Source organism: Mirounga leonina, unplaced genomic scaffold (assembly GCF_011800145.1).
Source record: "Mirounga leonina isolate KUSES-001 unplaced genomic scaffold, KU_Mleo_1.0 Mir_94, whole genome shotgun sequence".
Lineage (NCBI taxonomy): Eukaryota > Metazoa > Chordata > Mammalia > Carnivora > Phocidae > Mirounga > Mirounga leonina.
Window position 1 is genome coordinate 19,151,265 of NW_023270855.1, and position 14,690 is coordinate 19,165,954.

General features: G+C 47.4%; 1 protein-coding gene across 3 annotated transcripts in view; it reads left to right on the forward strand.

Moving 5' to 3' along the window:
• The first annotated feature begins 1,273 nt into the window (after positions 1-1,273).
• Positions 1,274-14,690, forward strand: part of PDZRN3 (PDZ domain containing ring finger 3) — a 239,713-nt gene continuing 226,296 nt past the window's right edge. For all 3 annotated transcript variants that reach the window (XM_034996548.1, XM_034996549.1, XM_034996550.1), the window contains exon 1: positions 1,274-2,080. In XM_034996548.1, the coding sequence (XP_034852439.1) occupies positions 1,358-2,080 (723 nt within the window). In that variant the 5' untranslated portion in view covers positions 1,274-1,357. The remainder of the gene's footprint in view (positions 2,081-14,690) is intronic.

Genomic DNA, 14,690 nt, shown 5'->3' on the forward strand with positions numbered 1-14,690 from the left:
TCCTTCAACACACAGAAGTACTGCTGAAAATTACAAGACTCACTACACTGCTTGAAAAGCTGCCCCAGAGTGGAAGAAAAAAAGTCCAGATTCTTGGATGGCCACTTTCCAATTAAGTGGAGGTGCACGGACCAGAGGCATCAGCCTCTTTTGGAAGCTCTTTTAACACGGAGATTCTCAGGCCCCGCCCCAGACCTACTGGATCAGAATCCACATCCACATTAAAATTTGAGAAACACTGCTGTAGGCGATCTTACAGGACAATTTGTTTTGTTTTGTTTTGTTTTGTTTTGCCTTCTCCCAGCTTGAGTTTCCCCGATTGGAAAATGGAAATATAACAAAGTATACACAAAGGAAAAAATCAAAACAAAACTTAAGGAACACAGTTCACATGATTGCAGGGGTGGCGGGGTGGGTAACGGGGAACTTCTCTAAGATCTATACTTGTGCGATTTTTAACGTTGTAGAACCAGCGTTACTTATTTTGTAATGCAGTAAAAATAATTTTTAAATGGCGCTAATACTCTCTCACAGCATTGTACTGATGATTTTTAAAGGACCGATTTAGAAGCGCGGACACTTCAGAAGTATTAAGTGAAGTGAACGGAGCCAGCACTCCAGCCTCTCCCAACCCAACAGCCTAGGAGCAGCCCTCGTCCCCGCAATTCGCCCCTGTAGATTTGCCCTGGGGTCCTGGAAACCTTAGCCGGCCAAACCCTGGGGTCCGCCGAATCTCTGGTCAGAACTGTAGTTGCTGGAGCGTTCTTCAGGCTCTGTAACTTTCCCCGGAATGAAATAAAGACCGTAAGTGCTGAGATAGCGGGCCTCAAAATGTTTTTCGTTCTCGGCAATCAGCCAAGAAAAGAGGGGGCGGGGGAGGGGAATAAAAAGTCACTATCTGTCCCGGAAGGGGCTCCAGGAGAACTCGTCTGGGCGACTGCAGCAGCCTCAGCTCCAAACTTAGTGAGCTTTTCTCGGCTTGTGTGGGTATCTTACAGCGAAAACTTCCAGAGAGCAGTCGCCGGGGAGAAGGGCTCAGGCTGCCGTCCTGGGCGGGCCAGTCCGCTAGGCGAGCCTCTGGGTCTCCCCATCCTCCTCTGCCTCCCGGCCTCCTCCTTGTTGCAGGGGGCGGGCTGCAGGCAGCCGAGGCAGGATGTGCGTGCGCACGCGCTCGCGCATATACGGCTGGAGGAGTCCTGTTCCTCGGGCATTTTCCGAGGAAGTCTGGAGCAATTAGGCTCAGTCCGGGGAGAGCGAGCGAGCGAGCGGGCGGCGCAGCCGGTGTGTCTGGGCTGCCTCGCAGGGAGGGAGGGGGCGGCCGGCCGCCCGGCGGCGACCCCGGGCCCCGGCCGCCACCATGGGCTTCGAGCTGGACCGCTTCGACGGCGACGTGGACCCGGACCTGAAGTGCGCACTGTGCCACAAGGTCTTGGAGGACCCGCTGACCACGCCGTGCGGCCACGTCTTCTGCGCCGGCTGCGTGTTGCCTTGGGTGGTGCAGGAGGGCAGCTGCCCGGCGCGCTGCCGCGGCCGTCTGTCGGCCAAGGAGCTCAACCACGTCCTGCCGCTCAAGCGCCTCATCCTCAAGCTGGACATCAAGTGCGCGCACGCGGCGCGCGGCTGCAGCCGAGTGGTCAAGCTGCAGCAGCTGCCCGAGCACCTCGAGCGCTGCGACTTCGCGCCCGCGCGCTGCCGCCACGCGGGCTGCGGCCAGGTGCTGTTGCGGCGCGACTTGGAGGCGCACATGCGCGACGCGTGCGACGCGCGGCCGGTGGGCCGCTGCCAAGAGGGCTGCGGGCTGCCCCTGACGCACGGCGAGCAGCGCGCGGGCGGCCACTGCTGCGCGCGGGCCCTGCGGGCGCACAACGCGGCGCTGCAGGCCCGCCTGGGCGCGCTGCACAAGGCGCTCAAGAAGGAGGCGCTGCGCGCGGGCAAGCGCGAGAAGTCGCTGGTGGCGCAGCTGGCCGCGGCGCAGCTGGAGCTGCAGATGACCGCCCTGCGCTACCAAAAGAAGTTCACCGAGTACAGCGCGCGTCTCGACTCGCTCAGCCGCTGCGTGGCCGCGCCGCCCGGCGGCAAGGTAGGCGCCCGCCGCCAGCCCCGACCCCCCGCCGGCCTCCTTGGGTACCCAGGGCGCTTCCCGGTCCTTTGGGGCACCGGGATGCCTGGAACTTCCCAGGAGCTCCCTGCCTCCTTCCTCCATTGCTTACCAGTTGTATCACCATGAGCAGGCCGTTGAAGCAGTTTAAGTTTGGAAACTATGGTCCCTAAGGATTCCATACGCAGGGTGAAATGCAGCTACAGCAGAGCTTCCAGGGGTCTGGAAAGACTGAAAGGAACCCACAGTCAGCGTGGAGTAAGAACGAGTGCAGCTCCAAAGTCAGAACTGTGTCTAAAGGCTTTGCTGCTCAGATCAGCTAGGTGATGTTGTGGAAGTTGCTTAACCTCTGTTAAGGTTGAAAAGTTCCCATATACGCGTGGCGCCTGGGATGAGATACTGACACACAGGGCGAACTATATCCATGCGTCCTTAGGAATTCCAGAAAGTAAACGAAACACACAGTTCTGGATAAGTTCAGAAGGCTGCCAAAACGCAGGCCCCCGGAGTGAAAGCTGGATTCACACGCGGGCTTTGCTGCCAGCTCGCTGGCTGACCTTGAGCAAGCTGCTTAGCCTCTCTAAAGTTAGAAACTGGTCCCTAGAGATGTGACATAGGGGTAAAACACAGCCAGACACCGGCTGTGGTGTTCCTCCGGCGATGGGGATTCCAGAAAAAAAGGAAGCGCCACCGAACATAAAGTAATAATTGAGAGTAAGTCCTCTGGAATTGGAACTGTCTTAGAATTTAGGCTTTTTGTGTGACTGTGTGGCTTAACCTCTGTGTGCCTCGTTTCCCTAAATGTAGAATAGGTAGTTGTCAGCCTTCAGGGGGAGAATATGTTAAAAAGACCTGGCACTGTGTTTGACCAATGCTCAACAAATGTTGCCTGCAGTTACCTTTAACATCTCCCCCTGAGCCATCCCCTTGTGCTGGTCGTTGGTGTAATTATAATGACCACCGCCAGTGAAGGCTTACTTGGCCTTATGCTAAGTACTTCTCAGTTGTTTCCTTCTTAATCAAGTGAGGCAGGTGTGATGCTTCTCATTTTGTAGATGAAGAAACCAAGCTCTAGTGAGGTTCAGTGGTGCCTGAGTCCTAGTTGCGTTCTGAACCCTCATGTCCTGGTCTCTCCAGCCCCAGGTTGTGGGTTTTTTTTTTTTTTTTTTTTTTAGATTTTATTTATTTATTTGAGAGAGAGAGTGAGAGAGAACACAAGTAGAGAGGGGCAGAGAGAGAAGGAGAAGCAGACTCCCTGCTGAGCTGGGAGCAGACCTGGGGCTCTATTCCAGGACCTTGGGATCATGACCTGAGCCGGAGGCCAATGCTTAACCGACTGAGCCACCCAGAAGCCTCACCAGCCCCAGGTCTTAAGCACTACTGTGTTGCCTCTCAGTACCTTTTTTACTGGTACTGTAAGTACCATGAGTACCTTTTTTTTTTTTTTTTTGAGTGTTTATTATGTGCCAGCAAATGTGGGAAGCACTTTACAGGCATTATCTATTTAATCCTTTGAGAAGGAGGAGGCAGGCTCAGAGTGGTCATAGAACTGGTCCAGAGTCATACTGTGACTCAGGGGACAGAGTGGAGATTCAGTTTCTGTATCAGAGTTATCAACCTTGGGATATATTGACATTTTGCACCCCATTATTCTTTGTTGTAGGAGGCTCTCTTCTAGATTGTACGGTGTTTAGCAGCATCTCTGGCCTCTACCCAGTAGATACCAGTAGCACTCCCATCCCCCCTCCAAGATGTGACAACTAAAAATGTCTCCAAATATTATCAAGTGTTCTCTGGGGCTGAGGTGTGTGTGCGCGCGCAAAATCGCCTGCTGAGAACCAGGGTTTCCCTGATTGCAAAGACCACGCTTTAGACAAACGCGGAGGGGCATGGTGCCACTCTGGTTGACTGTTCCATATGGCTGCATCGGAGGAGGAGAACATATTTGCCTGAGGGGCCCCCAGGGGCCTGTATCTGCTTTGCCTCTCCCTGCCCTCTCCCAACCCCCCCCTTCCATACGTGCACACCAGGCCTGCAAGTTTTCCATCCGCCCACTCCCCACCCCCCTCATCCTGGCCCCCTGGCCTGTCAGCTGCAGTCTCAGCAGCTGGCCAGCTCTGGGTGAAGGGCAAATATTTACAACTTGGAGCCTCACCCAGGACCGCACAGGCGTACAAAAGACTGGTGTGAGCCTGCGAGTCACCAAAACAGAGGGCATTGCTTGGTCTTCTGGCAGGCGCCGGGTTTGGGGCAAAGGAGTTCCTGAGTTTCTCTTGTTTATGCTGTCACGCGGACTTCCTGCGTAGTTTTAAGTGACACTTATTTATAAATAAGCCATTCACTACCCCAGAGTTTATACATCATTCATTGTTAAGCTAGTTTATTATTTCTTCTTGCCTTTCTGTTTTCTTTCTGGAGTGTTTGGGTAAACCCTCTCTCAGAATCAAAAATGTGATACTTGAATCTGAACTGTGGATGTTTTTGAAGCTGTGTTGGGTGAGAGGGTAGGATAATCAAGGGTATTACGCTTAGGGACAAGATGTTGCTTTTTGAGCTTACAGAGAGTTCCCTTCTGGAGTTGGATCCCTCCTCGGAATTCTGGGCACCTCAGTGCTAGCCTCAAGGACAGCCAAGAATGGCCTGGCCTGCAGTCCGCTGAGAGTACCTTTCTCTGGCTTCAGACCCTGCTGGCTTCAGTGGAGGCCTGAGGGAAGCTTGTGCCTCTTGCCCTGAAGTTAACCCTCCGTGGCCCTTGGCTGAAAGCTTTTGCTGTTCCTGCATCAGCCAGAAAAACCTCTCCCACTGCTAGCTGTTTAAGAACTTGTTTATTTCACTGGGCCGGCTCTCTGCTCCTGCTGGGTACTGTTTATTCTCTTCCAAAAGGCAGAAGGATTTATATTGCTTGGAAACTCTCAAGCACAACACTTTTTTTTTTTTTTATTCTAAGTCCTAATGTTTATCTCTCTTTTAGAAGCTGAAGTAAGATAAGAAACACTCGGAAGATTTTCAGTACCAGCCCTTCAAGGCCTAGACCTTATTTCATAAAATGATCTGGCATTATTTAAATTATCTTAACTTTCAGGTTTTTGACACTAGCTGAGTACTGAGGGTTTGTCTGTGCTGTACTTCCATAGATAGGTTTTGTGTCTCCTGTTCTATAATAGGTGCCAGGGCTGCGCTTCTCAAACCTCCCTATGATCAGAATCACCCAGAGAATTTGTTAAAACACAAGATTCCTGAGGCTTACTCCTAGAGATGTCGATCCATTACAGCTGGCCTGTAGTTTGCATTTCTCACAAGCTCCCAGGTGATGCTGGTCTGCCTGTCTTGGGGCCTGAGAGTCTACATTTCTCACAAGCTCCCAAGTGATGCTGGTCTGCCTGTCACGCCGAGTTGCTACTCAGCTCAGCTGGACAGAGAGTTTGGATTCAGGTGCAGATGTAGTCAAACATGTATTGGTTTCCTCCTTTTAAGAAAGAACAGGGTGAAATTCTAGAACCCAGACTGCCTAGGTAACATGGTCTGACAGGTGTCTTTAACCAGTAAGAAGCCACATCTGGGCTACAACAGACTTGGTGATGGGATGCTTGAGGAAGTTTGGAAGAGTTTTGCCGCCCACCTGTTTTCCCACCCTGACTGGCCCACCTGACTTGGAGAGCAAAAGCATTTCACAGCAGACTTCTCTGGCTTTCTGAGAAAAGGAAACTTGTGAACATAACTTTTCTTGGAAATGTTGAAAAACCGGAGCCTTGTCCTTGATCCCTCCTGCTCTTTTACTTCTACATCCAGCCCATCATTAACTCTTGTTGATTTTTCACCTCCAAAACACTTCTTGAATCTATTTGCTGGTCTCCATCCCCATCAAATGATCACCGTGGTCCAAACCAAGGTTTTCCAACTCCACCTATTAACATTTTGGGCTCGATAATTCTTGTGTGTGTGTTGGGGGTGGGGGGATGTTCCTTGTTTTATAGGATGTTTAGCAGCTTCCCTGGCCTCTGCCTACCAGATGCCAGCAGTACTTCCCAAGTTGTGACAATCATAGATGTCTCCAGATACTGCCGGATGTCACCTGGGGAACAAAATCAGTCTTGGTCTCAGCCACCATCATCTCTTGCCTGGATCACAGCTCCTCCCACTACATACCTTCTCGCTCCCCTGCAATTACCTAGCACCAGGAATCATCTCTTAGAAATGTCAGTCTGATAGCTCTTTAACTTCTTAAACCCTGCATTTGCCTTCCAGTTTCTATTGCATGGCTCTAAGGTCCAGTGTGTACTGCATCCTGCCAGCCTCCACCTGTCTGCCTGTATTCTTGCCCCCTTCATTCTCTCTTCCCAGCTTCAGTGGTCTCTGGCAGTTCCATAAATGCACCCCAAAGCTCCTTTCTGCCTGCCCCCCCACCTTTGCTCTCACTCTTTTCTCTACTTGCAACAGTCTTTCCATCACTAGGTAATCTGCAAGTTTTCCAACTCTCCCCTCCTAATCCCTGCCTATACGTCAGCACTTAGGGTTGGCTCATCACTAGATGACCTTTCTATCCTTCCCATCCCAGCTCAAGCATCACCACCTCCACAAAGCCCTCTGTGATCTCCCACACCAGGTCTGGTGCCCTGAGATGTTCACTTTGGTACTCCTCCTGCATGGCATTTATCACAGCTCTGAGTAATTGGAAGGGCTCTTTATTGTGTCTCCCCAGGAGGGAGCATGTCCATCTTCTTCAGGGCTGTGTTCTGGGCAGTAGATTGATGTACACTGTAAACTCTCAATATGTGTTTGTTCAGTCGGTGAACTCAAGATTGAAAAGGTTGTCTTGTCAGGCATCACAACTCTTCAGACTGCTAACGAACAGTGAGCTTGTATTGAAAAAGAATGAGTTTTTCTGTGACTGCCAAGTTAACAAAATTGTTCCCAGGTTTTTGGGAGGCATTCTTGTTCTACTAGATCCACCCAGATCAAATTGTATCAAGCACCAAATCCCAGGAACGATTTTGTCCATTTCAGAACTCCTGGAGGTAAGTGAATCTAATAGACAATTGTATCAAAAGGCGTTCCAGATGTCCAAACACTTTGAAATGTGTCTATCAGAGTGTTCACCTTTCAGTATATTTTCTGTTTCTGGAAAGTTTCAGCAAATAACCATTTCATAGTGCATCTAACAGAACAGCCCAGTTCAGCTAAAGGAATTGTGGGCTGTCAATCCATTTCATTTAAATGTTATAAAGAAAATTAAGATTTGGTTTACAATATGTTTGCTACACTGGATTAAATGATTATAACAACATTTTGAGTTGGGAATTCTGGTGATACGTATTTTTAAGTGGTTCTTTCTGCACTTGGAAATGTTGCTTGCTTCTCTAAAAATATTAGACCCGTAAGAATCTGTAAGGCAGTTATGTGTTAGACTGTAGACCAAGGAGCTTAAAAGGAAAAGAAATATTAATCACTTAGGGTGCTTTATGTATGCACATATATTAGCTTCTCCATCTTTTTCATTAGGTAGATCTCCTTTTTTGGTAAAAGGGGCAGATTATAAAACAGATTAGATAAAAGCTAGGTTAAAGCCAAAAGTTAACACAGATTCTAAGTATAAGGCTGGGATTTGAACCCAGCATCTGACTCCAGGCTTATACACCATTACCATAATAAGAAAAGCATTTTCTCCTGAGGCAGTGCTTCCTGTGAGGTCTCATACATGTTTCCAGAGGACTGTTATTATATATGCAAACACTATGTTAATTGGAGGTGTAGGCACATCATTTTATTTCAGCCTCAGAAAGACCCTGTGAGGTAGGTACCCACAAACCATTACCTTCCATATTACAGATGGAGACACAGAGGCTTGGAAAATTAATCCCCCAGCACCTTCCTTTGGCTCCATTTAGTTGGTCTGATGACTTCTGGTCCATGCTGATGAAGTATGTTCTTCTCATGCCATAATTCCCATTTTCATAGTTCTGGTGTAGAACACATGAACATAATACAGATCCTATGAAAGAGATTTCAACAAAACAAAGAGAATCAAAGAGATGGTATCCTGGGTGGAATAGTAACTCATTTCTCTAATTTTCTTGCTAGTAATTTAAAGAGTGGTTGATGGTAGGAAGAAAATGCAGTCCTTCCTTATGTATTCTTGCAATTTAGCTCCTCACATTCTAATACACAGCTTGCCAAGCACCATGATAGGCACTCCTGGACACAGAGGTCAACTTGAATAGCTTTAACCCACGGGATTAATCAGACACTCGCTTGAGTCTTTGAAAACATGGCACAAGTCTTACTATTCTTTGTTTCGCTCAAGCTTTCTTGCTGTGGATTAGCTTCTGTCCCCCCCTGAACTAATGGTGTTCTAATAAGCCTATTCCAATAAAAAAGGGAAGTGGTATAACATAATGATTAGTCTTGTAAAGAAAATAACTAACAGATGGACACAAGCATCCGTCATTCTCTCCCATTCCATATATATATTTGCAGGGAACCTAGGCATAGAGACACCATGCAGCCTGTGTGTGAGTGAGCCCAGCAGAAGTTTCTTCCCCAGGAATAGGGAGGGATGAACTGTTGGTGGGCAGTGGGTATGCAGAAATGAGCCCTGGGCAGAGAGGTAATGCTTAGAATTTTTCTAGAAGCTGTTGTCAGGTGTCCCGTGTCTCTGCTGCACACAGATCAGGAGGATGATGCAGTCCTTTTGGGTTGTGGGTCAGGGCTGGATGCAGGCCTTGTGTAAACAGGCAGGCTTCAGAGTGAACTGAATTGAGTTGGTGCTTGGTATGTGGTTAGCATCTAGACCCTGGAGTCGGTGATGATAGGGTTCATGTGTTCCCTCTGTCTCATTGTTGAGGGCCTCTGGGAGGACTCTTGCAACCTCCTGTAAGCCTTAATTGTCTTATCTCATCTCTAAAATGAGATAATAATATGTGGGCTGATAGAGTTGGTTTTGGGATTAAACCAGATGATGTAGGTCAAGTGCACAGTAAGATTTAACGAGCATTTATTGAACATCTATTAAGTGCCTGGCACCTGTAGGTTCTATAGATCTTTTTTAAATACAGTGCGGAAGAAATATTAGAAATTTGAAGTGGTGTAACGGAGAAGATGGAAGGAGGCTCTTGCTCAGAGGGTCACAGTTTCGTTGTGAGCCTCGTGCTGCCCTGAGTGACCAATTCCAGCGGTGGGGACGGGGTGAAAGAGGAAGATCCATGTCAGGGGCACTGTCAGGGTAGCAGCTCTGGCTGTGATGAGAAGGAGGGGGTCAAAGCTCGGGAATAACATGAAGGTTAAGGGATTGTTAGGTGTATTTCTGTCTGTCTCACCAAAACTAGCAAGGCTCAGGAGAGGTGGGCCGGGCAGAGCTCCTGCCTTTCTGTAAGCAAGAACTTACAGTGTTATAGCTGGGTAGTCTTTGCCTGTGTTCTGATTCCGGGAGGAAAATGTTTCAGGGTGGGCCATGGGTCGAATGTTGGCATTTCACAGCCTGGAACTACCCTACAGTCCATCAAGTGGAAATGTGCAAGTGCCGTAGCACTTTAAGTAAGGGTTGTTCTTGCTTGTTTCTTGGTGAAGCATTGCTTGTGGAAAGTCACCGGGAAAGAGATGAGTTGATAAAAATTAGAGGAACAAACTTGAAATGAAACTCACGGGAATGGAGAAGTAAGTATTTCGGGATTTCTCAGATTATTTAAACATAGCTGCAGACTGAAAAATACATACATATTTTTTGGCCTAGGGAATACTTCTCTTACACTATTTCTCAAAAATAACTTGTTTGGCTTATGGATGAGTTTATTTATATATACTATTCTGGAGATAGAATGACTCCGGAAAAGCTGTTTCTTGTTCCTTTCTGTTTCTCCATGCCCTCTGCCTCTTTTCATCTTCACTCCACCTATCCTCATGACGGATACACACCACTAATACTTCCATCGTCGGTCTCAACCATTTTCAGTTCATTTGCGTCAACCCCGTGACTGCCTTCAATCTGAGGCTCCAACAGTTTCCTCTGCTGTTCTTCCTCCAAGAATATCCCTCCTTTAGAACTGGAAGTTGAACTCTCGGGAGGGGGTTGGCCTAAGCCATCTTCACCATTAGAAACCTAGTTTGAATGACAAAGAGGACAAAAACATTTTAGGGTGGAGAGTGAAGGCACCCTCCTCTCTTCTGTAGAAAAGTTCAGGCATCCAGCTCTGCCTCCTGGTCTCCCAGACCCCTCCACTGCACATTTTTGTGCTTTCTTGTCACTAGTCCACAGACAGAGCTATTTCCCAGCTGCGTGACTCTCGGAGAGCTTTGCATAATCTGAGGCTGAGAGGTGTTGTGTCACCCTAGATACACAGACTAGCGGTCAGTCAATTGCAGTTCTCAGAACCCGCTGGGCAGCTTTCCAGTCCAGCCAGTTCTCAGCTGTGAGTCCCACAACAGCAGTAATTGGGGAACACCCATCACTGGGTGGAAAGGAGTGTTTAGAAAGAATCCACATTGACAGTGGCATGGATGGACTCTGGGGGCCACCACACAGATTAGGAGATGGCACACATCCAAGCTTCTGAGGCCAGAGTGTTGGGAGGAGCACGGTGACAGAGCCATACTAAGAGGAAAAAGGACCTTGCCTGTAGAGGACAGTTCATGTTCCTGGACATTTAAGAAAAACAAATAAACAAAAAAACAAACCCCAGCCACTATGTAAGGAGACTTTGACAAAGTACATTTGATTTTTGCCTTTTCCACTGTGACTTTTATTTTCCCCCCAAATTCTTGTCCACTTAGACCTTGAGTTGAAATTAAATTTTGATCCCGTAACTCCTTGTTTGAATATGATAGCAAAGCTTATTTTCAGTGCAATCAACTGTTGCGTTCCTGTGCGTTGAGCTTCTATTTCTGCTTGTGACTTACTGGTATAAATACTGTGGACTGTTCATGCCGTTATTTAGGGCTTGGTGGCCCATATCTCCTTCTTCAAGGCCGATAGATCTCTGTTCTTTCTCAATCCTAAAGACCTAAGCACCTCTCAAGGAGACCCTACACTGCAGTAGGGGCCCTGCTGGTGAGCTGGGTTCTGGGTGGAGGCTGGGGAGCTTCCAGCCCCACCCCAAGGAGACCGTGCTGTCACTGGACTCCAGAATTTTCCTTTTCCATCTGCCACCCAGCTCTTGTCTCCTGAAGGGAAGAGACACATGCCATCAGGGAAGAGTAGTAGAATAGGGACAGCACTAAGGAAAGCTGCCAAGGAGGTGCCATCTCCCCTCCATTTTTGTGGTGGTTGATTGTCCTCTACTCTTCACCTTTTCTTCCTGGCCCATCAAGACTCACTGATCCGGTAGAACGTGGAGCAGTCCAGTGTCTCAGCAATCCCCAAACACCCTAGCTCCCCATCTCCCAGCTTCTTCCAGCTTTGCTCTCCCTATGCAAGTCCCCAGATTCTTGGACTTACCGTTCCTCCCATGGCTGTTGTGAGCCAGCACCTGTTCCCCCATCCTTCTTGTTCCCATGGCCGCCTCCCTCAGGCCCGGGTATGTCATTTGTCTGATTTCCCCTCCCTCATCCCTGTATCCCAGCATGTCGGTATCATTAACCTGTCCTAGCTCTGCTACACTGAAGGTTCAGGCTGAGCTGCTCCCCATTGTGGTCTTTACTTGTCTCCTGCTACCATCTCCAGAATAAGAACTATTGGCATGTAACCATCCCTCCTAGAATGTGCCACTCTTTCTCCAGACTTTGGGAAAAAAAAAAAAAAAAAGACACGTACATGGAGGGAGCTCCCATCAGATGGCCAGATGGTGTGGTGGATGTAGAATTATCCTATTTTGCTTAACTTCAGGCCCCCGATCTCCCAAACTTGCTTTAGATAGACTAAGTTAATTTGGGATTAGACATTTTTTTATTGCTTGGATTTTGTGGCAGAGTCATTTCTGTGGTTAAATAGTACAGTGGGCCTCAGTGCTGAGCCACGGGAGTGTCCACCACACCTGTGCCCTGTTTGTCTTTGGAGCATTTCTGTTGGTGAGGCACCGTGCTGAGGCCCATGTCAGCGATTGTCTGTCTCATTCATTCTTCATAATAACCCTGTAATCTCGGGACGCCTGGGTGGCTCAGTTGGTTAAGCGACTGCCTTCGGCTCAGGTCATGATCCTGGAGTCCCGGGATCGAGTCCCGCATCGGGCTCCCCGCTCAGCGGGGGGGTCTGCTTCTCCCTCTGACCCTCCCCCATCTCGTGCTGTCTCTCTCTGTCTCATTCTCTCTCTCAAATAAATAAATAAAACCTTTAGAAAAAAAAATAACCCTGTGATGTGAGGAGAAACCATTATTATCCCCATTCTGTGGATGAGGAAACTCAACTCGGGTTCTGACTCTGAAGTCCAAGATCTTAACCATTACCTCGTTCCTGTCGGGGTCGTAATACTCTTATGATACCCTTCACGGTATAATAGATACTCTTAATCTTTGCCACTATTCCTACACAGTCCAAAGAAACCTTGCTTAAAACTCTAATTACAAAACTAATTAGATGCCTAATCCTTCATGACATTTTAATGTGAAGGCTCAGTCTGAGGAGGCAAAGGGATTTTAGAATGCGGTGCCAGAGTGCACCCGCAGAGCACAAAGAGCATGGACGTTGGAGTCCCGTGGACCTGGATTCCTGGCTCTCCTTCCTTGCAGCTGTGTGATCTTAAGCAAATGTCTGCAGTTCTTGGAACCTCAGTTTCTCAGGTGTAGAGTATGGATACAATGCCTGCTTCAAAAAGCTGATGTTCTAGATAATCTGTTGTTGATGTGAAATAGAGCTCTTTCCCTTCTTTGTTTTGTTTCATCAGGCCATTGGGAAAATTTCAAAGCATGGGTTATGATAAACTACCAAAACAGATCAATATTGGTTACGTTTTCCTTTAGATGAAAGAGCCGCTCATTAACATCATCTCTGTGAAAAGTCAGCAAAGCAGCACCGATGCGAGCCTTCGCCCTGGTGCCATTTATATGTCTCTTTAATTGGTGGAGTATCAGTGAATGAGAACTATTTAAATGCCCTTTATCCTGATGCATTTTCAGCTCAGGAACAGGTTAAATGATTAAGCAGGAATTCAAGTTAACATGTTAAATATGCTGTGCAAAAGTCCATTGTATAAATTCTCTATTCAGGTTTTTTTTCTGAAGAATTAGAAATTAGAGTAGTTAAGGTTGCTTTGAAGGGGAGAGGAATGGAAAGGAAAAGCCAGAATCAAGTTCATGGTGTCCGAGGAAAAGTTAGATGGAGAAATGAAAGGAATTCAGCCCTGACAGAGCTTTTCTCTTCTCCTGTTATTGCTCCCAGCATTGTGTGGTAAATCTTCCATGTGTTGGCTCAGTCCTAAAATAGGCAATGGCGCCTAAAGCCTGTTGTAACCCTCCTGGACTGCAGACTTCGTCAAGATGCTTGTAGAAATAAGAACACCCCTTCTTTCTCCCCAGTGATTGCAACTGGCAAGGAAGTGTAGACTGTCAACCTGATTGTTTCAGAACGTTTTTGCAAATAGCTGTTCAGCTGAGGAATGGCGTGTCTCAGGCATTGTCTCACTTCTCCCTGGAGAGAGATCTCTGAGGCTAGGTACAGACTTAGGTGTCTGGGCATCTCAGGTTGGGTCTTTAGGAGAGAAATCGTTCAGTGAACAGTTGGAGTTTTGTTCTGACATTGGTTTCCTGGGTAAGACTTCCTATCATGAGTTTCCTTATGGACCGGACCGTTTTGGGACTCTAACAACTGAACCATCTTGAGAAGGACCTAAGACACTGCTATGCTACATGGCATTCTTTTTTACATTCCACATGAAAAGGGAGTGGTAGGGAAGAGTAATTGGGGTCTAGAATCAGAGAGCGTGGGGCTAAATCCCAGCTTGACCTCTTACTAGCTCTTCCCTCCTGTATCATGAGGGTAGTAATCGTGCCAGTTGATGAGATTGGTGGGATTTATTAAAGAAAATAAAGCAGTTACATGTTTAATATCCTTTCTGGCACGTAGTAAGCAGCCAATAAATGTTGACTGTTATTGTTAATGCGGGATAATAAGATTTCTTTTTCTTTCATTTTTAGAATGAATAAGTGGTTATCACACAGTAGCCTTAAAAAATTTGATTGTGTGTTCTCTTTTGTGCATCATTTGAGATTGTCAGACTGCAGCCATCTACCTTGGATTACCGTGTTACTGTGCAGTTTCTATCGTTAATTACGAAAGCCAGAAATATAGGCTATGTGTGATAACTCACTTAAATTCCAATGTATTTCTAACTTTCTCACCCCTCTAACATAGCAAGGCAAGAAATGGACTTACCAAGATTTTCCTTTCCCAAGGCAGAGAGATTTAAACTCTTTCAGTTAGTGAATCCTCCCGTTTACATTTCAGAACTATCAGGTTGATCCTGAGTGTTTATTCTCTTAGAGCAGGGACAGTTGTTGCCTGTTAACTAGTGCGGGAAAAATTAATTATATCGATAGCATTGACAGATGCTCTGGATGGTGATGCTGTGGAGTGGAAATATTTTTTGAAAAATCAGTAAGTTGTTATTATAGAGGCTTTGCTGGTGTTGGTTAGGTACAGTAGCTTGATAGAGACTGGTTCTCTTTATAT